The sequence below is a fragment of the Harpia harpyja genome, chromosome 11 (assembly GCF_026419915.1).
Source record: "Harpia harpyja isolate bHarHar1 chromosome 11, bHarHar1 primary haplotype, whole genome shotgun sequence".
NCBI lineage: Eukaryota > Metazoa > Chordata > Aves > Accipitriformes > Accipitridae > Harpia > Harpia harpyja.
In genome coordinates, this window is record NC_068950.1 from 4540900 (window position 1) to 4566991 (window position 26092).

The 26092-nt window shown below is 43.7% G+C and overlaps 1 protein-coding gene across 1 annotated transcript; it reads left to right on the forward strand.

The window, feature by feature from the left end:
* Positions 1-639: 639 nt before the first annotated feature.
* LOC128148195 (nuclear factor interleukin-3-regulated protein-like) lies at positions 640-17978 on the forward strand. Its single transcript, XM_052801726.1, has 2 exons — positions 640-776; positions 17057-17978. Exon 2 carries the CDS (start codon positions 17079-17081, stop codon positions 17976-17978), a length of 900 nt encoding a protein of 299 aa, XP_052657686.1. The 5' UTR covers positions 640-776; positions 17057-17078.
* The last annotated feature ends 8114 nt before the right edge of the window (positions 17979-26092 follow it).

The following is a 26092-nucleotide window of genomic DNA, read 5'->3' on the forward strand; positions in this document are numbered from 1 at the left end:
AGGAAGGGCCGAGGCGGTGGGAGCGTGGGGCTCCTGGGTGTGGGGGCCTGGCGGGGAGGAGGGCTCTGCCAGGGGTGCTTTGCGGCAGGGGGGTTGCAGCCCTGAACCTCCCTATTTATTTGCGCCATACTGACTTGCCCTGCCTCTTATTTAAAGCGAGATTTATCTGGCCGCATTCATCAAGCCCTCATCCTCCTCTCTGTGTCACACCAGTGCCCGCCGCCCCATGGGGCTTCCCCCATGCCACCCTCTCTGCCTCAGGCCGCTGCTCCCACCTCCCTCGGCTCTGCTGGGCACAGCACTCATTGCCCCGCTTTCTGGGTGACTCAACACCTACAACAGCTTTTTAAACTTTAAGCTCGGCAGGGAAGCCAACCCCCTCTGCCACCGCCGGGGCTGACGTGCTTTTTCAGTGTAAATGCTAACGGGAAGCTCAAAAGCAGCTGTGCTGGCGGGAGCCACCTGACAACCCCCCTCCCCCATGATGCTGCCTGTCACCACCTCTTACGTAATCCCTACATGACTCCAGCTTTCCTGGGACCCGGTGATGCAAAAAAACAAAAAAAACAAAAAAAAAACCAGAAAAGCAAGCCAAAAAAAAGCATCCTCACTGACCCCACTGACATGTCTCTCAGTGCAGGGCTGTCACAAGCGGGTGCGCGGTGAGGCAGCTTTTGGCAGAAGAGGAGTTCGTCGTCCCCCTCTCGCCCTGCCTGGGTGGCTCTTGGGTGAGGAGTTGGTGCCGATGACTCCAGGTGTCAAGTCTGATCCACAAGGTAAGTCCTGGCCAGGTTGGTGAGAGGGAATTCACAGTATTGGGGCTTTTTCAGGTGTTGTGGGGCAAAGGCAGCAGCAATACCCTAGCAGAAAACCATTTCCATGCTTCTCCCTAGACCCCTGCTAGCTTTCCTGAAAAGTGACTGGCTTTTGGCATGAAAATTGCTGGCTTTTTTCATCTTGTTTTTTTCATCTTTTTTCTTTTTAAAATCTTCTTTCTTTTTTCATCCTTTTTCATCCTTTTTCATCCTTTTTCATCCTTTTTCATCCTTTTAAATATTTTTAAATTTTTTTCCTTTTTTAATCTTTTTTCACTTTTTCTTTTTTCCTTTTTAAATTTTTTCTTTTTCATCTTTTTTCTTCTCCTTTTTTTCTCTTTTCTCTTTCCCTTTCTCCTCTTTCCTCTCTCTCTCTTCCCCCTATATGTCATCTCTGTGCACTCCATGCTTCCCCCCATCTGTCCCTGAATTTACCTCTTTCTCTTAAACTTCTGACATTCAGCACTCCTTCCTGCCACAGCTGCCAACACCAACACCTGTATGCGCACAGACATGGATGCACCCACACTCACCATATTGCAATGCCTGATATCTTCCTCCCTAATTTCTCTTCCCATACTCAGGGGGAGTGATGGAGGTGGTTATATTTGTAGATTTTGTTGTATGGTTCTACTATGTTTGCCTAGTTCTCAAAGTTGGACATTTTTGTTGCCTGTTCTTTCCTATCTGCTTATTTTGGTTCAATCTCCTCTTCACATCAGAAACACCAATGTTCAAGCACTTTTATGTACCTGACTGTGAGACTAAGAAAGAATTTATTTCCTGCATTGGGCAGATTTTTGTTGTTTCTAGAGCATCATCTGGTGTCTCTATGGCAGCCAGCACAGCAGTAGAGCTTGATAATAACATAGGGATAGTAAGGCGCTGGATTTGCAGCCCTGAAGAGAGAGGCTGGCACCATCCCTATGGAGGAGCCACAGTAGGAAGGTGGCTTCCTTGGAGAGGACCTTCTGCCAGTGGCTCCCACCCTGGCAGAAGGACGCACCTCTCAGCAGATGGAGCCCTTTGCTTGTCTCTGGACAAAGCTTTGCTTGTGGAGATGAGGAGGCCAGGAAAGGCAGTTAGCCTTAGTGATACCAGTGGTTAGTATGGAGTGAATGATCGCCCAGGCCAAGAACAACTCCTGTCACAGATGTCCCTGTATGGTATCGGTGTTTGCTCAAGTTTATGTTTTAACCTGGCAAACTCTGCTGTGACTTTCCTAAGCTAGTGAGCTTGCACTGAAAGCGCAATTCCAGCTGGTCTGTATTGCTTCAAATCTTTTGCTCCCATCTCCCCGTCTCCTCATCCTCTCCTTCCCTGGTCTAAATTTCTCCTATGACACCTTTGGCCAGTTTTTCACAGTGTTGGAATCCCTAGATGCAAACCTCTTCTGAAAACCTCATCCTTTATGTCAAAGTCTGTGTAAAAACATAACATTCAAAAAATTGTCTTTCCCTTTGCTTGCTCTGTATGGGGTAGATACTGATGTGTATGCCCTTCACTATGCCCTCACAATATCAGAAGCACTGAGGACCAGGATAGAAAATACAAAAGATCCAGGCATTGAAAACTGTTGAGAAATCATTAACACCATGTAGGACTGTGTGTTTCTTCTTATCATTGCTCAGCTTGTAACATGGTTTCTTTAGTTCACAAAGCTTCTGGGGACAAGCCTTTTCCTCTCTTGGTTTGAAAAATCTTTTGCATCTAATTTCAAAGACGGGGAGGGGTTGCTGTCATTTCCCCCTCTCCCTCTCAGACTTCCCCTTCTTTAGCAAGTTTGAGAGAGAAAGACAGAGAGAAAACTATTCTGAAGCCATGCAGGATTTATATAAAGGCAGGTGATACATATTTATTATACCTGGAGGAAGGTGTAAAATTATTGTGTTATTTCTGAAGCTTGTGGTAAAATAGTTCTCGTTTTGAGTTTTAAAGCTGACAGCTGTCATGAAATTTTTATACAAAGAAAACGTGTATTTAATTCCCCCTTTTTCTGCCCAAGGTTCACTGTCCTTATTTTGCTTCAGCAAAACAATGAGTTTTACAGTGAAGAAAATAACACATTAAATATTTTAATTATATTAATTGAGGAGAGTGATAAACATCACAGTCATGAACTCAGCAGATTCACTAAGCTCCACTTCAGAGGCAGTCTTTGGTGTTAGAAGCACTTTAAAGTGGCATGGAAATCTGTAGCCAGGGCTGAACTCTACTGCACGGTCTGTAAGCACAAAACCAAAGACTGTGCCTTGAAGCCACTTTTCCTACTGGCTTTCAGTGAACTCCAAAACACATTTCCTCCCCTGCAGGCAAAAGTATCCCCAGAGTTTCTAGTTAATGTTGTTACCATTAATTAAAATGCAGGAGAATTGGGAATGTGCTGTCAATAGGCCTTGAGAATTGCTCCTGAAAGGAGGTCCCACTGCCTCAGAGTAATCGACTCCCCGGGCACGCTGTTCATCCCTTACCACACAAAAATCATGGTAGATTCAAACTCTTTCGGGTTGCTGTGGTAGCAATGGCCCTTTCCTTGCTCTTTGTCTAATGTTAAACCCAATATTCTTTGTATGCTTTATAGTCGTTGCAAGTAATATGCAGTAAAGAAAACTCTAGAGACAAAAGCTGATATGCAAAAGAAAATGAAACTGCCATTCTGAATTCTGTGGAATTAACCAAATTTCCCCTTCTACAAAAGTGTCAAGATTGTAGATATAAAATGCAAGTTAATGAAACAGTGTACATTTGTTGAAAAAGCTAGTGAGTCTCATATGACAGAGATGTGTATCTATCTGGATGTTGCAAATCTGCCAAACCTCAATCTGCTGTTCATAATCACTTGGTTATTTATATAAGCAACATGAAATGCAGTTCCAGCTACAGAATCTTGCTATTGCTAGCAGACACATATTAACAGTAAACTAATATCAAACGCATACTAAAAACCTCTTTCTGAAGACTTTTAATGACATTCTCTGCAAAGTTATGTCATTAGATAAATAAATTAAGACTGTGGGAGGAACTCTCACATTCACTGACTTTCAATGCCAGTGGCATGTGCTTACTTAGCTAAGAAATGAAAAGATGCAATTTTTTTTGTTAAAAGCCAACTTTGCAAAATCTCCTTGGATTTAAGCATTCAGCAGGGCACTTTGATGAGGTTTACAAAAGGATTTAAAAGCACCAGCTCTAACTTTTTTCTAATTTTCTTTAATAGTTCATGCTATTGCCTCCAAACCTTTTGATGTTTATTCCTCTTCCCAGCCACCCAATCCTTGTACCTGATACTCCAGCTCACCTTCATTCCCATTTGGCTCTGGGATTTCTTGCATCATATGAGAGTTCACATTTTCAGCTCACCAGATTTAGAGGGCTCATTAATTTTCAGTGTGGTTTAGATACACACATCTCTAAGTAGTTTTAGAAAATAGGTTGTAGATACCTGAAATTGTTACCGCTACAATGCCACATCCCATTTATGTTCTTTGTACATTTTGCTCCTGAATTTCACAGGTTATTTTTGAGAATGGGAGTAAGATTTTTTCAATTGCTTTTGCAAGTTGTGTTTTTTGACTTTACAGATTTTAGGCAGCAGATTGGTCTAGCAGAAGCAACCAGTTCATAAGGTGTACTCTTTATTTGAGCAAATTTAAATGAACATAATGTGTATGATAATGTGCATCCATATTGTTTGTCAGTGTATTAAGAACTACAAAGACAGGAGAGGAAATCAGCCCTTGATGAGGTTGGGTATTTTTAGACCTCACAGATTACAACTGAGTGAATTTTTTGCAAGAGACTACATTCAAAAACCAACAAGATATTAGTGACCCTAAAACTGTTTTTCTGAGAGTTCCACTGGCAAAAAAATGGGAAGCAGTTTTTATGAAGACTCAAAATGCTTCTAAACATCTTCTACTTCAGATTTACCAAGCAGAACAGAATTTCAAAAAGGCATTTTCATGTTGAAATTGATCAATTCCTTACAAGAGAAAATGGTTAACTATCCTGAAACATTTAATTTGAGATAAAACCAAAATGCTTTCTCTTGACACTGTAGAAACAGTTGTGCAGCTGTTCAATTCAGCCAGGGAAAGACTTCTTGTAGGGCATTCCAACGTGAGCTGCACTTTGCACCTGAAGAGGGAATTCAGATATATAAATAAATAGAGAGACAAGAGTCATGCATACAGTGTAATGAGATCAAAACTGCAACTTCAGAGAGAGCAACATAATCTTGTATATTTTTTACATTCCCAGAAAACCCGTTTCTTCTGCTCAGTATAGCTGATACCTACATAGCAGAATTTGGATGTGAGCAGCAGATTTGCTTATCCTATCAAAAGATAATGATGATGCCTAAAAGCAGGTTTTGCATCCCACATGCAAAATCTAGTATATTGTGAGTATAGAGGTCTGAGCAGTATAAAATGTGAAATTCCGGTTTGCTGCATTCTTTCTAGTGGGGTGGGAGAGAATGAAGCTTTGAACAAAGTACACTGGTCTTGTCATGTCAGTGTAGCTGAAACATTCAAGTAGCCACTCCCCAAAACTACTTTATATATGAGGTGTGGACATTTTAAACAAGATGATTGTTTTTAAATCCCTTCCATGTATAATACTGAAAATAATTAGTAGCCAGCATTGCTTTTGATTTAAAGAGAGCGTGACAGTAAATAACTATTCTGTTGATTAAAAAGACCTGTGAGTAGGACATTTCTTGGGTCCTCCCAGACCAAGAAGTGAGCACTGAGAGCCTACCCAAAGGTTGGAACCTCCTGTTTCTACATGCGACAAATGCCCTTGCTGTATCATACAGAATACAAGACTTAAAATTTTTGAAATATCTAGGTATCATAATTTTTTTACCGCTCTAAATTTGAACTTTGCTGTGCTGTGGCTTATGACAGGCTAAATTTTCTTGGGGACATTCAAAGATTTGTTAGGAGAAGGAAAATGCAGTTCATGATTTGTTAGGAGAAGGAAAATGCAGTTCATAAGTGTACTACATGCCAATTATCCCAAATCTAGCATCTCTGCTTATCAGAAATAATTATCACAATAATTAACTGTAGGGTGACTTCCATGCCAGCATGAGTGGAATGATCTGCAGACATTAGGCAGTATTTCAGAAAAGACTAATGACTCCAGACTCTGACATTTCTGATTGCCAAACATAAGAGGCTTCATTTAAAAAGACCGCTTTTTAAATTCAGGCGTCCTTTAAGATGTCTCAGAACTGCAGTCCTCTAATAAAGAGACTCTAAATCACGAACTATTTTAAGAAAACATTCCGGTTCTAACTTTAAATCATGTCTTCTTTGCAGCATGTTTTTAAAAGCTAAATTCAAGTCATGTTGAGTGGTAAAATCAAAATGTGAAGAACTTTTGGTTTTGTTTTGGTTTGTTTGTGGGGTTGTTTTGTTGTTGTTGTTGTTGAGGGGAAGCTTTCTATTTTTCTTGGTTTTGAGACTCCTCAGTGTTGGATTTTGAATCGCCTGCATCCACAAGAGCTAAACACATTTTTCTCTAATTGAAAGCTGAGACTCCTACCTAATGAGGTAACTTCAGCTAGCAGAGGCTTTCAGGAAACGGCAGATATTAGGAAAGTCTTATTAAGCTTCAGGATTTTTTGCCTGAGTGACTCTGCAACTTCTGTCCACCTGTAAGCAATGACCCAAGGACCTGGCCTCATCCTTGTGATTCCTACCCTGACTTTTTCACTGAAACACAAGCCTCTAGAACACAATCCAGTTTTTGCTGTTTAGCCTTTCTCACTCCTTGTACTTTGTCTCACAGTTTCCCCTGGCTGCAGTGTTGTCCTTTGCTTCCTGGCTAGGTTATTGTGTAGTGTTGGTTTGACATGTGCTCTTACTGTGCTACCATGTCAATGTGGCTGTGGCAACTGGGGAGTGAAGTGTCCCCTGAATTTTGGTCTTCGGGGAGTCGAAGACTGGTCCCGTGCTCCTGGGGATCTCTCAGACCCAAGAGCTCTGGCAGGTGAAAACGCTTTGGTGAGTAATCTGACCTGTGTCTAGCTGAAATCTGTGCCAAGGTCATAGCTCCCTCCTTTTTCAAACCTCTGCAATAAGTCAGATAAGATGCAATTACTAGCAGAAAGTCAGACAACAGGCAGTTAACAGCAGAATTTGGCTTCGTGTTTTGAGACGGAAGAGTTTCTTTATTTCCTCATAGAGTCAAGCAGTTTAGGCAGAAATTCCTACTGCTTCCATCCAGTGAGAGTGTACTACAAATATTAATATTGCAAGGAATAACTCAAAGGATGGAAGAGGTAGTTCATTGTCTTTTGCTGGTTTCTGTAAAGGCTATTATAGACTGGCTGCTGATTTCTGCTGCTTTGGCAGAAATCTGGAATGAGTTGTACAGCCTTAGTGGAGGCACTCCAGATTTGACTCTAGTGTAGTTTCAGATAAAACCCAAGTCCTAATTTACAGCTTTATCTTCTTTTCTGACGATTTAAAAAGGAAACTGCTGCAATCAATTTGAATCTGGAAGAAATATTTCTAGGACTGGACCATGTGAATTTACATCAGCATTTCACTTTAGTTACCCAGAAGTAAGTATTTTGAATCTGATAAAGCACTGATAAGCACCCTGTTGCTTTGGGCACAGAGAAACTCAATGATTTGAGACTGAAATTAGGAGTTTCATCTTTAGTACAAGTGGGTTGTCACTAGTTCTGTATATTATAGAAACTCAGGCAGAAGTGGCTGATGCATGACTCTGCCTTGCAAAATCTTCAAAAGTTTCATTTCTTTCCTGTGATAGCAGAGTGAAAGGGAAAGCTCTGACAGAAAATCTTGATATTAACAATTAATGAATGAGAGAAGTGGTCACGTTCTGCAGTGAGTGCACTTTGCACACATGTATGAGTGGAGCAGGCCTGGCAGCCTTCAAGAGAAGTCAGTAGTGATGGCTTACTTCCTTAAAAAGAAAAAGGAAAGCTTTTAGAGAGCATTGGATCATTTGGACTTCTGCAAAAAACCACAAGGATGGGAGTCTTCCTGCCAGAAAACGATGAGAAAGGTGCCATGTGCAGAAATTTCTGGTCCTTGATACACTCTGCTCCTGATCTGCTAAATATTTCTATACATCTTAGTGTGAATGGTTTCTATTTTGTGATCATCAGTTTCTCATTCTGAAACAGGAGGCTAAGCAGTGAGATGAGTTTTATTTAGGGTCTGCAAAAACTTTTGTAAATGGGATGCTATGATCAGTCCTGCATTGTGGAAGTGCTTATGCTGGAGTTAGGAGCAGGAAAAGACTGGGAGAAAGAGTGGGAGAGCTTGGCTTCAGTTTGTCTACTTAATGCAAAATAATTTCTTAGGGCTGGAATCTGGATGACAGCACTGCTGGGTTAGCAAAACCCCATGGGGCTCTACTGCGTATGTGTGTCTCTAAAGCTCAGCAGTAAGTTGAGGGCCTAATTCAGTTTTCTAAATAACGAATAATTTGCAACTGCTGATGTATGTGACTGTACAACAAGGAGGAGAATGGGGAATGAAGCAGGTTCTGAAAGTTTTACTGGCTGAACAAAATATTTGGGGTTGGGTGTTTTGAAACAGATATTTGAAAAGATGAAGAAAGGAATCGGGAATATCAAATATAGGAGAAGGCTGTCCTTCCTGATGACTGGTGTTTGCTGGGGAATGGATTTTGAAAATGGGGGGAGGTCCTCGTTTTTATCAGGATTTGTTCTGCTTTTCCTATTAAAGTATTGTTACAAACTTTCTGACAGTGGTAACTTTGTAGCTTCTACAGGGGGGGGGGGGGGCAGATTTTGTGATTTGCAAATAATTCCACTCTGTTTTTAAAATAGGGATTTCATGTGCCCTCAAGACCTACTAACCACAGATGATTGCATCTAGGAAAGATTAGAAATGTGTCCAGTTCTTTTCTGGTGGTTCTTGACTTCTAATTTCCAAGACAGAAAGCCACTGACTTGCTAACATCAATGGCAGCCCTGCTTAAGCCAGCATTTCTAGCCTTGTTTCAGGAAAAGCTCTTAGCCTCTGCTTAATTTTAGACACGTACTTAGGTCTCATTGATTTCATAGCCTGCAATGACATTCCTGAGCTACAGAGAGGGACTTACTTTGGGTCTAGACCGCCTCTCACTTCTTCCTCATGATGAGGCATCACCATAACATCTGGGGTAACCTTGAGATAGTTATGAGCTTTATCTTTGTGAATTGATCTTTACTTTTAAAAAAACTACTGTGAAAGCAGTTTTTGTCAGACTCAGTATGAACCAAATGGAATTTTCCATCCCTCTGGGTAGGCAGAGAGAGGTGGAGAGCAAATGCAGGGCTGCACATACTGCCAGCGGCACGCTGCGCACGAGCATCCATCTGCTTGTTCAACTGGAGCCAGATGTGTGAGTTCCTGGGCTGGTTCTCTTCTTCTCCCATCAGTCGTGTGAGTGAAGGTCTAGTGACTGGAAGAGAATTACTGCTGAGTTACACCAAGGTAAATGCAGCCACACCTTGCCGGTTCCTGTTAGCACAGCAGACCAAAAGCTGCCATTTAAAATATTTACGCGCAAGAATTAACAGGTTTATACCTGCCATCTATGCTGCTGCATAGCATAATGGTTTTATGTGTTACTGCTTTTCAATAAATGATGTGACACAGATCTGATACAGTATGGTCTGGTCCTGCAAATCTGTGCGTTATGCTTGTGCTTAAGCGTGCTCTCAGTAAGCCAGCTTCAGTAGTAGATGTAGTCTGGTCATGGTAGCATTGCCAAATTGAGCTTGTTGGCATTAGTTAGCTTGGGGGAATTCCAGTCTATCTCAGCATTGTTGCATCTGAATGAAATAGCTCAGATATCTCTGTGCTACCCTGTGTTGTGCAGTGAAGAAATGGCCAGGGGAAAAAGAACAATTCAGTTATTCATGCTTTATATGTTCCTGGAGCAGGGTCCACCAAGTAGGTGCTGAAACTGAAGTAACAAGACAACTAAAAATGTTTGTATAATACTCAGTAGTATCCAGACTGTTTTTCAGATGTAGTCGGCTTTCCAAGGAAAGTTTTAGTTGTTTAAAAAAAAAAATCAGAAAAAATTATCTGAAAATACTACGGTTTTAACTGTTCTGCGTTTTCAGCTGAAACACTTGAGTTTCCAATTCCAGTATTTCAGAATTCAGCTAAAGTATTCCTGCCAAGCATAATCTGCTGCAAAGTCAATACTTTTGACCCGAACTATGAAATAAAGCAGAGGAAGAAAAAGGATTTCTTTAAAGTCCTTTCCCAGAGAAAAAAACCACATTTACGAAGTATTTTACGTTGAGCCATGGTGTGTTGGGGTCAGTTTTCTTGGGCACAGAGGCAAGCTGAATGGAGCAAACACCATGAAGACTTCATTATTCATCAGCAGCATGCACTGAGGCATTTACAGACCAAGAAATGCTAAACTCTGTCACTTGCAAAGAATCATTAGTAACTTAGGGTTTTAAGGGTTTTGCGGAGTATTTCCAGTCTTACAGACTATTGTAGACCCACAGTAAAATTTAGAGGTCAGTTTGTTCCAAATAGAGTAGTACCTGAGCTGGTTTTGAGGCTAGTTACCATGAGCAGTGTGTGCTTTGCCCAAAAGGACTGAGGAATCAAGGAAGGCTTATACAGCTTACAAGCTGTAACACCCAGCAGTTCTGCTGCAGGCGGTTTGGTAATTTTGGGTAGGTTCACGTGGTTTGAAGACAAAACTAATTCTACCAAGCCCCTAACAAACAACCTGTTGTGATCAAGCTGCAGAGACAGTGATTTAATATCTTTGAGCCTAGAATTTTAGTACACCAGAAAGTTCAATATATCCTTCAGACTCTGAATCTGTAGAGAAAAACTTGATTTTCAGTTCAGCATCTGTTGTGGCCAGGTTTCAATCCACTCCAGAGAATCCTTATGGGGTCATGCAATCTGATTTTCAAACAAGTGCCCAAGCGAGTGCAAAGCTTCAGTGGAAACCAGACTTCAGAAAACCTGGCCCGATGGTGAAAATGCTTGATTTTGAAAATCTGTCTGTAAAGGCACTGCAATACATTGACAGACTTGCAGCAACATTTGGCGCTCTGAGCCAACAATCATTTGTGTGTTTTCAAAATAGACACACATCAAAATTGTGACTTTGGCATACTGTAGTTGTTTCTGATGCAGTTTTGCTTTGAATTTGAGTTTAAAGCTTCACCAGCAAGAGCAATTCTTCCATCAGCAGCAGCCACAGAAGCAGTTGTCCTGGAGTTCAGGCATACAGGTCATTAAGGTCTGCTCTGTTCTCTTCTCTTCTGCCTGCTTTAATCAATAGACTATGCTATTTCCCATTGAGATACAAAAAGTGAGTAATACCTATTCCTCAATAGCACCTGTTAACCACTGCTTTAGAATGAATGTGAAATACTCAGGAATATGAGTAATTAGAATGATGTCCTTTTATCTTAAATCGGCCAGTAGGTTTAGAGAGTATTGTAAGATACTGCGAAACCACAGATTTTTTTTTTCTTATTACTATGGTGAAGAAGCAGCAGCAAGGATCGAAACTTGTTTACTAAGGTGCTTGCAGTGCAGTGTTTGTACAGCACAGTGGTCCTGGTAGAAGTTTTCAGAGGTTTCTGTTGTAAATCATGCCATGCTCACTGGGGCCTGTTTATTATCTTATTTTATCAGTGTAAATTCTGAATAACTCCTGTGGGTTAGATACTGATGTACTAGAGTGGCTTGAGATGAACAACTGAATTCTGATTTAGTTTAGGATGATATAATTTAATCAGCCTTGGCCAGCAGTGGGTCCGTCTTGGAGCCGGCTGGTGTTGGCTCTGTTGGACACAGCAGAAGCTTCTAGCAGCTTCTCACAGAAGCCACCCCTGTAGCCCCCCAGCTACCAAAACTTTGCCATGTAAACCCAATACAGCTAGAAATTTATTTAATACTTAAACTCACACAGTATTTTAGGACATAAGAGTGCTCAGACTTAGTCAGCTTAAAGGTCCACCTGGCCTAATCTTTGGCCTCGTATTTTTTGTGATTCCCTTTTTATTTTTGATGACTACATTATCCTGAGGCAGTGAACTCCAAATTTCATTTTAATCTTGTATGAAGGTGTGCTTCCTTTTGTTTCTTTGAAATCTACTGTCTGATAATTCCAGCACATGTTCTTTGTTCTTGAAAAATAATGAGTTAGCATTTCTATTTACAGAAACTGTCCTGAATCTATGGCTGTTCTGGTTGCCCTTTGCAGGATCTATGCTAATTTTAATACATCCTTGGGAAAAAGAATAATCTGTGGGTTGAGAGCTTGACTTACAATCACAGAAAAGTGAGATTCACCAGCTGTTTTATGAGGCAGTGTGTTTTGATTAAAAAAATAGTTTATATCATCTCGTAGATCTGCAGTGAATCAGTTCCTGTTAGATATAAGTTTTTCCTGGAGGGCTTTGTGCAACCTGCTGGAAAGTACAATTCATCAGAGTCTGCTCTGATCTGCTGCTCAGGGTGGAGATAAGAGAAAGAAGGGGAGATAGGTCTGAACCAAACCTCTGAAGCCTAGGCCCTAACATGGTCTTCTGTTAGTGGAAGGAAAGCATTTTTACCAGAAATGAGGATCTTTCGACCAGGTAGATAGAGTACATGTACAAAAACCTCAATACAACATGTTGTCATTTTCACAGAGGTGTAAATGGTTTAGCGTCATCATTAAACTAGGACATTACACATTTAGCCATTCACAGCTGATTAGATGGATTGTAGAAGTGGTAACGATAGTTTTTATTGCATGTCTTCATGTATTTAACAGTCTTTACATAAAAACATGGCTTGCTTTCTGCCTGCTCAGAAACGTAAGAGACTGGAGGAGTTCAAAGGCTGCTCTCTCTATAGAAGTAGGACTTTGGAGAGATGCTCTGTCTGAACAGAACTAGCAGATTTAGTGCAAATCAGAGGTGAAAAATGAATGCCATAATTTTACAATGTTTTTGGTGCTTTCTCTTCTGTTCAGGATGCAGATAATACAGAACATGGCTGACATTCTGCCAAGATATTAGTAATTGTCTTCTACGTTTATAACCGCAGAAACAACAGATACCAGTGCACCTTAGGAAATATTGGTTGCATAATGCACTTGACCGAAACGGTTCTACCATTGTCACTAATATTTATGTTTCCACTCGTCCTTGCGGGTGCAAGCTGTGTGTCACCTTGTGCGCTTGATCGCTAGATTCTTCACTCGTGAAGAGTCCCAAGTCAAATGTCATGTGGGTGTATGTGCGACTGTGCAGATATAAATAACAGGTAGAGTTTAGACTCTGTGGCCTAAAACTTGATGTTTTCACATACTGGCTCAGCTCAATCTTCATTCCTTGCCCTTAAAAGGCCAGATCCTGCCTCTGATAAGAACTTCCTCTGCCTCCAACTTCACACCCAACCTCCTTCCATACCTTCCCCACCTCCAAGTAAGTGTAACTGTGCCCTCCCTCTGGTTTGACTCCTGCCTCTTCTCCTGGACTCAACCCTCACTTCTCATTATTTCACTTCCATCTGCTTCAATTCACACAGCATGAAGTTGGGGTCTGAAGGAAATTCTCACCTTGGCACAATGGACTAGAGTGTGAGGGATCGAACAAATGTGGGAAAGGTTAAACAAATGTGCTGAAATGAGTTTGCTGGAAGGAAGAGTTTGGGTTCTTTGTTACTTTTTTGTTCTGTCTCACAAATGCCTATTTTGGGTGCCTTTTATTTCCCATGCTTCCCAGCTATATTGGACAGTGAATGTTGGTTACAGTAATCTTGAAACTTCTTATAGGATCTCCTTATGACAGGCACCAGGAACATGCGAAGGACAGGGAGAAAACAAACTACTTTACCCAATGAGGGTGGTGAGTTTACACAGTGAAAAAGCCACCTGTTGATCTTTGACTCATTCAACAGCAAAGTCACGTCAAATACTAACCTGAAAAATTCCTGGTAAGTGATTAAGCCCTGAAACAATAGTGTATTTCTGCCTCTTGACGCTGTCAGAAACCACAGGTACACTCACTGAAATTCTCCCTTTGATGCTCTGAGATCCAAAGTAATTTTGATCAAAAGCTGGAGGAATTACCCCAAACATATTCATGCTAAAGGACATTCTTTGTTTTGGTCTTTAATTACTCTCAGAACCTTTGCATACTGTTTGAGATCTCAAAGACTTATGGCTAAATTAAAATAAATTAATTCCAAATGTATTTAATTACAAAATCACACTGATTTGGACAGAGAATATTTTCATGGAACTTGTCCCAATTTAAATGAGAACAAAACTCTGGTCATGCTGAGAAAACTTGGATAGTGAATAGATGCGTATTCATCTATTTTGCCGGATTGCATTGTACAGAGATCACAGTTGATAACAACCTGCCAATACCGAAGGTCTCCAAGTCTGTAAAAATAAATAGCTGATATTTTATCTGTAAGCAGCAGAATATTTAATCAAATAGCTTCTACAGAAGATTAGCATTTTTAGGCTCAGTGCTCACATTTCTGCTGTACGATATGTAAGTAACTGTGTATATGACAGAACTCCTTTACATACATTCTCACATTGTTTGCTTTTCAAAATCCGCTAGTGATCTTTTATGCCTCATTTGTTGAGTGCTAGCTTGAGATACCTTGAAAAGGGATCTGATTTTCAGAAAGACCTATGCAAGAAAACAAAGAGAGTACTTTTCTTCCAAAATCTTGTCCTTTTTATGATTTATGAGTTGGATTCTTAAGAAATCACTAGTCACTCTTGGAAAACTAGACCATTCAAATGTGGGTTTTTACAGGAAACTTAGGAAGTGAAGAACACTAGAAATTTTCAAAACCTCTGGACACAAATTGCAACTGGACAATGTTTAGGAATTGTTTTTTTACACAGATGTGTGAGCTTTTTTCATTAGTGTTGATGTGAATGCTCATGAAAAGCAAGTGGAGCACCCAAACATGGTCCTTTATCATTTCTGTTTCTGTATGTCCTTCATTGAACTAGTGCCCTTCTGTGTTCAGAGGGACATACAGTCCCTGCCCAAAGTGATGTCCTGAATGATTTTGAATTATATCTTCCCCTTTTGCTTGTAGATGGGTATCAGTCATCAAGAAAAGAATAATTCATGTCATTCATGCAATAAATTGATTTAGCAAGAATGTTGGCTATTAGTCATGCCGATTATTAGCTGCGTTGATTTTCAGAAAGGTCACATGCCAGATTTTCACCAGCTTACAGCATCCAACTGCATGAACGTATACAGCCCAGGCTTTCTAAATGAGTTTGACTTCTCACTTCACCTGTGGCTCTGAATATGTCCATTTAATGTGATTCCTAAATAGCTGTTTGAAAGCCAAAAATGCTCCAACCAGATGTTTCTGGCTAAAAACTGAATAATGCTTGGCTTTTGGATGTTATGTTGATTTTTATTGCCCCTGAGTTTGGGCAATTTTCAGCCTGAAACTTTTTTTTCTTGGGGCAGGGAAACATTTTCAGCTGAAAATATCAGCCAGCCCTCCTCTCCCCAACACTCTGACCAACCCTGCCAGGAACCTTGGTGATGTTGTCCCCATGACTCAGAAAAGCACTTTGCAATTATATAAAGAGGTACTATTATTATTCTAGCTATGTGGTGAACCATGAGTGCATTGCAGTTCTAGCAAAGTGCAACCCACCAGACAGTGTGGAGGGCATCCTGACCGCTGTTTGTGCCTTGGTCTTTGTGGGTGCCAACAGTCACATAGTCATGAGGCTAAAATGAAGGGCCTTGTGCAAGGGCTGTGGGGATCGAAACGTGGCAAATACCAAAGCTTCAGTGCATTAGTTGCTAATCAAAGTGAAACAATTATGCCCTTCTTTACCATTTTAGGGTAATCCTGTAGAGGTGATGGCTTATCAGGCTCAGTGCTGGCTGGTCCCTGTGGCCCAGCTTTCTGTTAGATGGGACGTAGGTCCTGAGCGGTCTGGCAGTGAAGCATTTCTGAGTGAGATCCTTTCTTTGCTCCTTCCCTATCCATCCTGTAGAGCTGTCATAACAAGCTGTCTCCTTTTGACTCTACAAAGTAGTTTCCCAAAATTTAAGTTAGTCTCACAAGATGTGATTCCTCTCACCAGACCTAAGATGCCTGCAAGGGTTAAATCAGAATTAGTCACTCTGGGCTTTCTTGCAGTCAATAGACAACAGCCCACGGAGCTCAGCTGATCAAATGTGACTACTTCAGAGTAAGATATATGTCATGCTAAGCTCCCTCACTAGGTCTCTGTGAAGCATAGAGGATGTCTGAGGTGACACTCGCACTAGATCAGCACAATCCCTCCCAGACTGCCCAGAGGCAGGAGGGCTGATGTGGTTTTCCTGGAAGATCGCCATGTTACAGGAAACTTGTATCTTAGATGGGGATGTCTGGAGTGCGATCTGTTATTAATTTAATTCACAGCTTAGACTGTTATCATTGGTCTTCTCTGTTAGCTTCTTCCCATAGCCAGGAACGTACCATGGTCATTGTCTTCAGATGGACACTTCTGTGCCAACACTTGGTGCTCAGCACCCGCTGTGCAAGTACTTGCAAGCTCTTAGACGGCACTTTCATGGTGTTTATACACATTTGCTTACAGATCTATCAAAATCACAGACTTCATCAATTCCAGTTTTCCAGGGTGGGACCAGGGGGGTTGGGGAAAAATGGGGACTGAGTATATGCAGTAGATTTGTAATCCTGCTTCAGCTGCTAACTAAGGTATGTGGCTGAAGTAAATCAGTTCTTCTCCCTGTGCATTCCTTATCTGTAAAACAGGGGCAATGAGACTTATTTCCTTTGTAAGGCAGTCTGAGATTAGTGGGAGATAAGTAGTACGTGAGAGCAATTTTTATTATCCTGATTGAAGTTAGTTAGGCAAAGTGTTTGTGACTGTCCACTGAGTCAGCAAAATATGTCCTTTTTAACTCTGCTCAGTCATACACATTTTTTGGGTACCCCGTGATGGACTTTGCAGACACTGGTAAGATGAGAGTGCATTGATGTGCAGAGAGTATTTTGAAAACGGGCTCCAAAATGACAAATAGCTGAGGGAAGCTGTCCTCAGGTTACATGTGTGTATGGTGCTGTACTCAGTGTTCCTGGTATGACTGCAACAGAGATAAAAAAAAATCACATGGCTATATTAATTTATTCATTGGTATTAATAACACCTTTAGTGGTAATATTTTTTTGTTCTAATTCTGGCAGAACCCCAGCTGTGTTCACAACCATGGAAAACTTCATGGCACCGCTGAGCACCGTCAGTGAGCTTGCGCTTCAGCAGAGCAAGGCTAAGCTCCTCCATGGCAAGCTGAGCGGTCCCTCCCGGCGCAAGCGGGAGTTCATGCCGGATGAGAAGAAGGACAACATGTACTGGGAGAAAAGGCGCAAGAACAACGAGGCGGCCAAGCGCTCACGGGAGAAGAGGCGCCTCAATGACTTCGCCATGGAGAGCCAGCTGGCTGCTCTCAGCGAGGAGAATGCCATCCTCAGGACAGAGCTGCTGTCCCTGAAGCTGCGCTTTGGGCTCATCAGCCCAGACACCAGCACCTACCAGGGTGACTCCCTTCAGGACTTCCTGGGGGTTTATTTCAGAGGGCACAAAGCAGCCTCCCCACTCCTTGAGGCAGAGCCCTTTGCTGGGGAGTCCTGCTTCTTCACAATGAAGAGCTTTGTGCCGACGGTGCTGGAGCCAGCTGACTTTTCCTGCAAAACCTTTGGCCCACCCAGAAATACCCTTGGCTGTGACTCAAAGTCAGCTCCCATGGACACATGTGGCCTTCAGCAGCCAAAGAGGCTTGATGCATCCTTCAGATCCACGGTTTGCTCTCCGTTCCTCAATTACCGCTGCCCAGACAAATATGCTTTCCACTTGCCTTTGTCAGGCAGTGCCTGCTTCTTGTGCCCTTCCCCCATTCCAGCCGAGGTGAGCAAAGAAAGCAGCACAACTGCCTCAGATGAAGATGATGAGCAACAAGTGCCCAAAACTTCTCCTCTACCCCCATGTGGCCTGCCCTGCCCTTCAGAAGACCATTTGAAGGGCCGAAGCTATGCTGCCCTACCTCACAAGCTCCGGATTAAGACCAAAGCCCTCAGCAGCTTGGAGGAGAGTGGCCTGGACTCCCACTGAGGTAGCAGAGGAACGGCCCACTGTGGGGCCAATGTAAGACCTTCCAAAGACATGACGGGTTTGGAAGGAGGGGGTGGGAGGGAAATGTCTTATGCTTCAAAGAGGGAAGTCATTTTCCCTGCTTTGCATAAATGATAAGGGAGCTTACAGGGCTGGGCTGCATCACTACAGCATAACTGCTGCTGGCCATGATGTTCATCTTGCTGGACGAGACCTGCCAGACCCTGCAGTTGCTGTGTGAGTAAGTCTGAGTTTCACCTGGCTGCTCTGCTTACAAAGCAAGATAAAATTTGAGGTGTGAAGGGACCAGAGGCAGGAAGAGGCTAAGACAGCAGAGGTGGTGCTCACACCATGTAACACAACTACAGCTGCTTGGGGTGGCAACCATTTTAATTACCTTTGCTTCATCGTCGCCTTCATCCTCACAAATGTGCTTCATCCTCACAAATGTGCTTGAAGTCTTAATTGCTTGACATGGGAAACTATTGATGGAAACAGTTTCAGACCCCTCAGCTGTCTGGAGCAAGAAAAAGCGATAGTGATTAAAAGGCGGTGGATTTACACTGGCATGAAATGAGAGCAGAACCTAATCCATTTTATTCCCAGTTTATCATAATTTATCTTCAGAGAGAATGAACTCTTTTTCTCTTTGACCAGACACAGTGTGGTCCAGAAGATAGTTTCATTTATGTTTGCAACAATTATTTTGGAGGACTAAATATTTGTTTTTTACTCAAATGCAAAACATATTTTAGTTTTACTTCCTTCTTTTTAAATAAGGTGTTTTCAAAAATGATATTTCTGTATTTGGAAATTGCCTTTATAAAACATTCTCTCACCTTTAGCTCAGTTGACTGAACCATTTCCTTTTTTTGAAACTAATTACTTATAAAATAAAAAAATAAGCAAAAAGACAATTTATACCAAAATTGTTAATGAAGAGGGTAGAAAGCATTTCAACATTTTAGACCTTTTTAGTGATCTAAAAATTGTTTTACCAGCTTTAAATGCAAGTGAGCAACTCAGTTAACATCTGGCTGTTTATATTAATCGAGGTAAATCTCAACTGGCCCAATGCTGGACTCACACTGGATGTACTCATTGATTATTTCTATTTACCATACTGTGCAAACTGGAGAGACTGAACTGGAGACCTAGCACTGAAGGTTTCTCTTGAGTTTCAGTGCCTGGCATATTTGCAGCACTCAGAAATAATAGAGGAATATAATACTCATAACTAGCCTTTCGGATCCCTGCTGCTACAGAGTGTGCAGCACCACTGGATGAGCTGCAGATGTGGAACAGAATGGGCTGGACTTTGCAAAACCAGTAAAGGCCACATTGCTGTTTTAGAGATCTCCTGGACATGGAAGCACTGACTTCCATCCCCTTGTGAAGGAGGGAGGAGACTTAGAAGCATACAATGCCCAGGGCAGGGAGGAAGATGTCCAACAGATTTTGTAGGTGTGTCCCATTTACGGATGCAAGCTACCAGCTTGCTCCCCTCCCGAGGCTTCACCTGTGTCGGCTGGGCTGCAGGAGATGCTCCCTCCCAGCTGAATCTGTACAGTGAGATGCGTTGGGAAGCTTCAGCAAAGCATCATTGTTGGAAAACTCTTGCTCTCAGGCTGGGCAAGCTGTTACTTGGTTCTCACATGGTGCTTCTGCTCCATCTGCAAGCATTCAAGAAGTGTGCATGCTAAGACATTTCTAGCATCATCTCCATATTGGTTTTAGCTATTCCTGGTGGCAGGGGTTTCCATCCTGTGTCTCGGGAGACTGCTCTTTTCCAGATCTCCAGACTTTGTTTGATTTTATCTAATGCATTTGGGTTCAGCCCCCTTCCCCTTTTAAAGCATTTTGCTCCCTTTTACCTATGCATGTGCTGCACATAGTGTATGTATTCCTTGGGGTATCTGCTGGGACACTTTCTCTGTCCATCTTGCCTTCTGACTGCTTAGCCTTTGGGAAAGCCTGCACTGCAGCCATGACAGTGAGTGTGGAGTAGGTACGATACGGCTGGAGAACTTTAACCCAGCTGACCACGTAGCTCAGGGCTTAGTGTAAGGCAGGAGGCATCTTGAGTTATAGCTACATTGAGGTGAAAGCCAGCTGAGCCTCAGTAAGCAGTAGCCTCATAGAGGTCTCTAAAGCCTACTTTACACTGTTCCTCAGCCACCTCAGTTTACAAGCCAAAGATAGTTCTCAGGGATGTATTCCAGGTATAGCTGTAACTCCTTCTCCTCAGTTCTCCTTTCATGTTTTGACTTTTTTCCTAAGGAAAGGAGGCTAATGCAGTTCTGATGTTTCTGTGTCTGTCAGCCCTAAATGTTTTTTGACATTGGACAAATACAGCCCAATCTGATGGAAGAAGACAGATCTCAAAGAGAATAAGCAACTTCAGATCCTTCTCCTCTGCCCCAAACATAGATTTTCATGCAATCTACCATGTCCCTACTGACAGAAAAACTGCACTGCCTGCTCAGCCCTACTGGAAACCAGAGATGACACTGCGAGCTCAACCTCCTAGCTCAGATCCCTGGGAGTCTCTGCTTCACCAGTTCTGCTGCTCACAGGACTACCCTGTTCCTTTTTGTGTTACACTGTTCTCACTAAAATTTCAGGCTCTGGACAATAAGGACAATTGTCAAAAGTATTTTTCTAGAAATCATTTTATAGCTAATAAAGAAATGCACCGATAATAAGACCATGTAAAAGGGCAAACCATGCTACCTGACATGGGATGTAATAATCCCTCAAATTGGTTTGGAAAAGAAGGCCCTTAATGTGAGCTGTACATAGGGTCATCTGAACCATGGAGGTATATCAACATGTTGTGCCTAATAAAACTCTGTTTCCAGAATCTGCAAAAGGTGTATTTGCCTGTCTGTTGGGACTGTATCTGCACCGAACTTTGCTCCTGAGGAACAGCCAGTGTGATAAATATATCCCATGGAGACAAGTCCTGCGCAGCAGGAGCACAGGTAGCTGCGATGAAGGGCACAGATTAAGCAGGCTGTGGAGCACTTACCTTCCTGACTCCTCTGTCCATAAATGTGTTTTCCCCCCGTCTGTGTCTATGTTCTCACAGCAGGACCCTCAGTTCTCCACCGTGCAGTCCTCCTGCAGCTACTGCACCGCCGGCGTGCTGGCAGAGGGGCTGGTGCGGTGGGGCTCACACGCAGCTCACCACCGTTTATAGCGATACCCTGCAAGGGTCAACCCCGCTGACTGTCCATCTCTTGCACTTTTGTGCTGAGATCAGTGCAGAGAAATGGGCAGACCTTCACGCTCACACCTGCCGAGGCTGGAGCCCCCGGGCTGCAGCGCGAGGGGCACAGCTTTACTGTTCTCACTGGCATGAAGGGAAACCAGAGCGCTGCAACCGCTCTTCAGGTGTGAAACTTGACGCAGTGATGCTTTCAGATTAAAAGAAACCACAAGTGGTTCAATTTCCTGTCCTATTCCCTCTGTCCTCCCTTCCCCTCAGAACAGGTAGGGACAGCCCATAGCAAGAAGGCAGCTTAGAAATATTTTCGCTAGTAGAAATTGCTTCCTCCCTACTCCTGCCCTTCTCCATCACCACTGGACCAGCTTTTCTCACTGCTGTGCAGGGCCCTTCTCTGGCTCCATGTGCCTGCAGCCATCTCAGGATGCAGCAAGTGGCTGTGAGTGAGCGATGTGGGGTGCAGGCAGTAGCTTGGCCATGGCAGCGGAGCTGGGGGTAGGTCAGCTCACCCTGCTATGTAGGATGTGTTAGGTGCTGGCAGGGAGGGAGGTAGCTCCCAGGACCTGCCTTCCCTCCCAGCCCTGCTGCCTGGGGCCCAGGGTGAGACGACCCTGAGAGGTTTAAACCTGCAGGTGCCCAAAGGTGACTTTTTGTTGGAAGCAGGCACAGTTCGCCTGAAGACGATGAAGAAATGAGTAATGCTTCCTGTTTGTTGTGCCCCTGCTGTTGCACAAACTGAGGGCCAAACCTGGAGCCAGGGCTCACGGCGGTGTAAGCTGCCAGGCTCGTGTGGAGGGAGCAGAAGCGTGCGACAGCAGCAGCAAAAGAGCATGAAAGGGTGTGAAGTAAGCCAGCCCTGGCCCCACACCTGGCTCATCTCACACCTCTTACAACCCCTTCGCCACTATTTCTCTTGCTCCGGGTTTTGCTTTTCCTCCCCTCCAGGGCCACTCGCCTGGAGGAGATGCAGATGGGGAGGGGGTTTCCCCTCCCTCCACACTTGCATTTCTCCTTTGCTGCCTCATTCTAGAGAGTTTCCTACTGGTACCTGGTGGAGATCCAACCATCTCTATTGACTATCCCATCCCCAAGTTGCACATTTAATAACATCTTCAAATAAGAGCCATTATAGTACTAATTGTTTCAGATGATAATAGCTGCAAGGCTTGCCTGGAAGGCAGCTGACCTATTTCCGATCCTGCTCAGGCTTAGAAGTTAATTCATTAACTACTCTTTGTTCCAAAGTCATCTCAGGTAGTTTTCAAGCTGGTTAATTACCAGGGTGAGTGTTATATAATAAAAAAAAAAAACCTGTGAGTGTGTCCTAAGAGGGGGAGGTGAGGAAGATATTTCTTGCCTGTATCTCTTTGGAAACCTATTCTGGTATTTCTTTATCTGTCTACCAGAACGGAAAGGTCTAAAGCACAGCCTAATTCAGTACCAACTTGCATTTAAGATTATACTGTTGATTCAACCCATGGTTAAACATGTAAACCAATGCCCCAGATTTAATATCATCATTATTTACACTGGCAAATACAGGCCTGTGTTTATCAGTACCACTTGGTGATGCTTACTCTTAGGGCAGAGGTGAAATTAAGAAATTACATGGGGCAGGACATTGGAAGGCAGAAGCTGTTAAACCTGGCTCTGCACTGCACAATTCCACCGTTTTGCAGCTCCCTCAGGCAGAGATGTTTTATTTACAAAATCAAAAAAGTTCTCGCTGTGACAGGTGAATAGCCCCCTGCCCATGGCTGCTCACTCCACACCTCTGTGCACAAGGGGTTTTGCATCATTACTGAGTCCCAGGTGCAGACTGGCAGCTTTTCAGGGCAGGAATAGGGCTGAGATGTGGGGCTTCTCCTTTGGCACCTGCATCCGTGACTGAGCCCGATATCCCCCAGGAGCTGAGCCCAGCCCCTGCCACAGCTCTCCCTTGCTCCTTTGCTGGGGTCAGGAACATGACCGTGGTCCCAGCACAGACCTTCTCTGGTGAGCAAGTCCTGGTGCACATGGCCAGCCCAGGCTCCCCCGGAGCACAGCCACCACGAACACTTTCATTCGAAAGCACAACCAGTGAAGGAAGAAACAATAGAGAAATAACAGCCTTTTGCTTTGCATAGGAGCTGGTGGTTTCAGCACTTCCCCAGAAAATGAGAGACTGCTTCAATTCCCTTCTCTGGCTGCAGGTATTCAAAACTGCTTCCCAAGAGAAGGGAAACTGCCTGGGCAGGCAGCTCAAGCAGACCAGGGCACCCTCCTCACTCCGCTGGGACCAGTGCTCCCCCGCAGCCAGGAACTCAGGGTGCCAAAGGCTGGAAAGGGAACGGAGAGGGAGCCAGGGATATTGGCATTCCCCTCCTTGCAGAAGAGGGGAATCATGTTGCAGCCTTTAAACTTTTCACAACACTTCTTTTGCATTCAATGCCTAGTGCTCTTATCAGTCACAGGTGAATCTGGCTTTCTAACTCCTGACGTTATTTCAATGTGTATTTTTAAAGCAGGCTTTCCCCCTCTGCACACCTCCAGCCTTCACAATCAATACATTTTTCTCAAATTAAAATATACAGTCATTTTGCTATAAAATTTCCAGGTGACAATTTTGCTGATCATAATGGAAAGTTCTCAAAAGCCCCAAACAGATTCCAGGAAATACAGCTTAGGTGTTAATTTGAGAGGAACCACGGTGGCATCTGTTTTCTAGTCAACGTGTTTAGTAAGTGGTTGAGAAAAAGCAGGAAATAGTGAAATGAAAAAGATTCTGGCATTATAAAGTTATTCAGGCTGGCAAAAGCCGAAAATGACTGTGACAAGTTGGGGAAGATCTCACCATGCTCAAAGACTGCAGAAGAAAATGCAGGGGTAATTCAATGATGACAAATACAAATTAATGCACAAAGGAGAAAGCCATGGCCTTAACAAATCATGCAGTAACTGGGAAGTAACAACTAGCACTCTCCAAGGCAGCTCTGCTGTCCTGTTGAGCTCACATCTTCAATGCCATTTGCCATTCTGCTCCTCCTGCCTCCAAGAAGAGGCAACAAAAAAAGGGCAATGACAGTGAGTGGAGATGCAGAATGGCTCTGGTATGGAGCTCAGGATTTTGAGTTGGCAAGAGGTAGCTGAGAGAGACATGCTACAGGTATCTAAATATATATCATGGGAGACCTGCAGAATTTGAACAGGGAAAAATTGCGCAATGGTTTCCATAACGTAGAACGATCTGGAACTGAGTGAAAGTGGGCAGAGGCTTTAAAAAAAGCTGAAGGAAGTATTTTTTCATGCAGCACATGGTTAAACCATGCAACTTGTTACCACAGGATGTTGTGGATATAAATGAGGTCAAAAAGCGATGAGACAATTTCAGGGAGGATTAGTCTTGTCAGGAGCAATTGGACACCGAGTGGTGGTGAGACCCTGGCTCAGGACATCCCTGAAGTGCAGCCAGAGGAGCCGGGAGGGCAGGCAATGCTGCTGCTGCTCTCACGGGTTTTTGCTAAGCATCCACCAGCTTTGGAGACAAGCTGTAAGGCTGCATGGAGCTGAAGTCTGATCCAACTGCTTCTCCATCCCTGTGCCTCTGAAAAGAAAATTTCTCTGCTGCCAGACACTGCACACTCCAAAAAACCCCAACAAATCTCACACATTTCAGGCACTATTTTTCACACCTTTGTGGTGTTAGGTGGAGAGATGACTACAGAGTCTTCCCTTAAGAGCATGAGTTAATGATGACCTTTAGCTTAGGTTAAGGACCACAACTGAATCACTACTGATGTAGGAAAAGTTAGCAATGACTTCTGGAAATAGATGCTGCATTCAGAGTACCCTGCTTCCTGACAGACTTTATAGCTCCTGGGTGTACCTGTAAGGGCAATGCCATTTCAAAAATCTATTTTAATTTTGATCTTGGCGATATTTCCATCATTATAAAATAATTAGAAGGGAAAATTCCAAACCATACACAACTAGCAGTATTAATCATCTGCGAAATGAACTGTTCCCTGCATTGCACCCTGTCCCCCACTCACACAGGAGACCAGACACTGCCGTGGGCAGCTAAGACAGACCCAAACTGAATTCCCCCATTCCCATCCTATAGCATTTGTCATGTTTTCAGCCCAGCCGGTAACAAAGCACCACGCAGCCGCTCGCTCACCTCCCCCCCACCCCCGGCCACGGTGGGATGAGGAGAAAATACAAAGGCAGGCTCGTGGGTCGAGATAAGGACTGGGAGGGATCACGCCCCACTCACGGTCACGGGCACAAGACAGGCGCAACTTGGGGAAGAAACAAAACCAATTTAATTGGCTACCAATCGAATCAAAACAAGGATAACGGGAAGTAAACCCAAACCTGAGAACACCTTCCCCGCAGCCCTCCCTCCTTCCCGCCCCAGCTCCGCTCCCGGCTCTCTCCACCTCCTCCCCCGGTGGCGCAGGGGAACAGGGGACGGGGCTGGGGTCGGTTCCTCACACCTTGTCTCTCCCGCTCCTTCCTCTCAGGAGAACCACTCACTCGTCCCCTGCTCCGCCGTGGGGTCCCTCCCACGGGGGACAGTCCTTCACGAACGTCTCCGACGCGAGTCCTTTCGGCGGGCTGCAGTTCCTCACAAACTCCCCTGGCCTGCGTCCTTCCCGCGGGCAGATCTTCAGTCACACACTGCTCCAGCGCGGGCCTTCCCATGGAGTGGCGGCCATCTTGGGGGGCCTCCGCTCCCCTCCGTGGGCTGGGGGGGGACAGCCTGCCGCCTCACCGCGGGCTGCGGGGGCATCAACCTCCTCCCCGCCTTCCTCACTGACCTCGGTATCCGCAGGTATTCCTCTCACATTCCAATCCCCCGACTCACTGGGGGTTCCCCTTCTTAAATCTGTTCTCCTGTCAC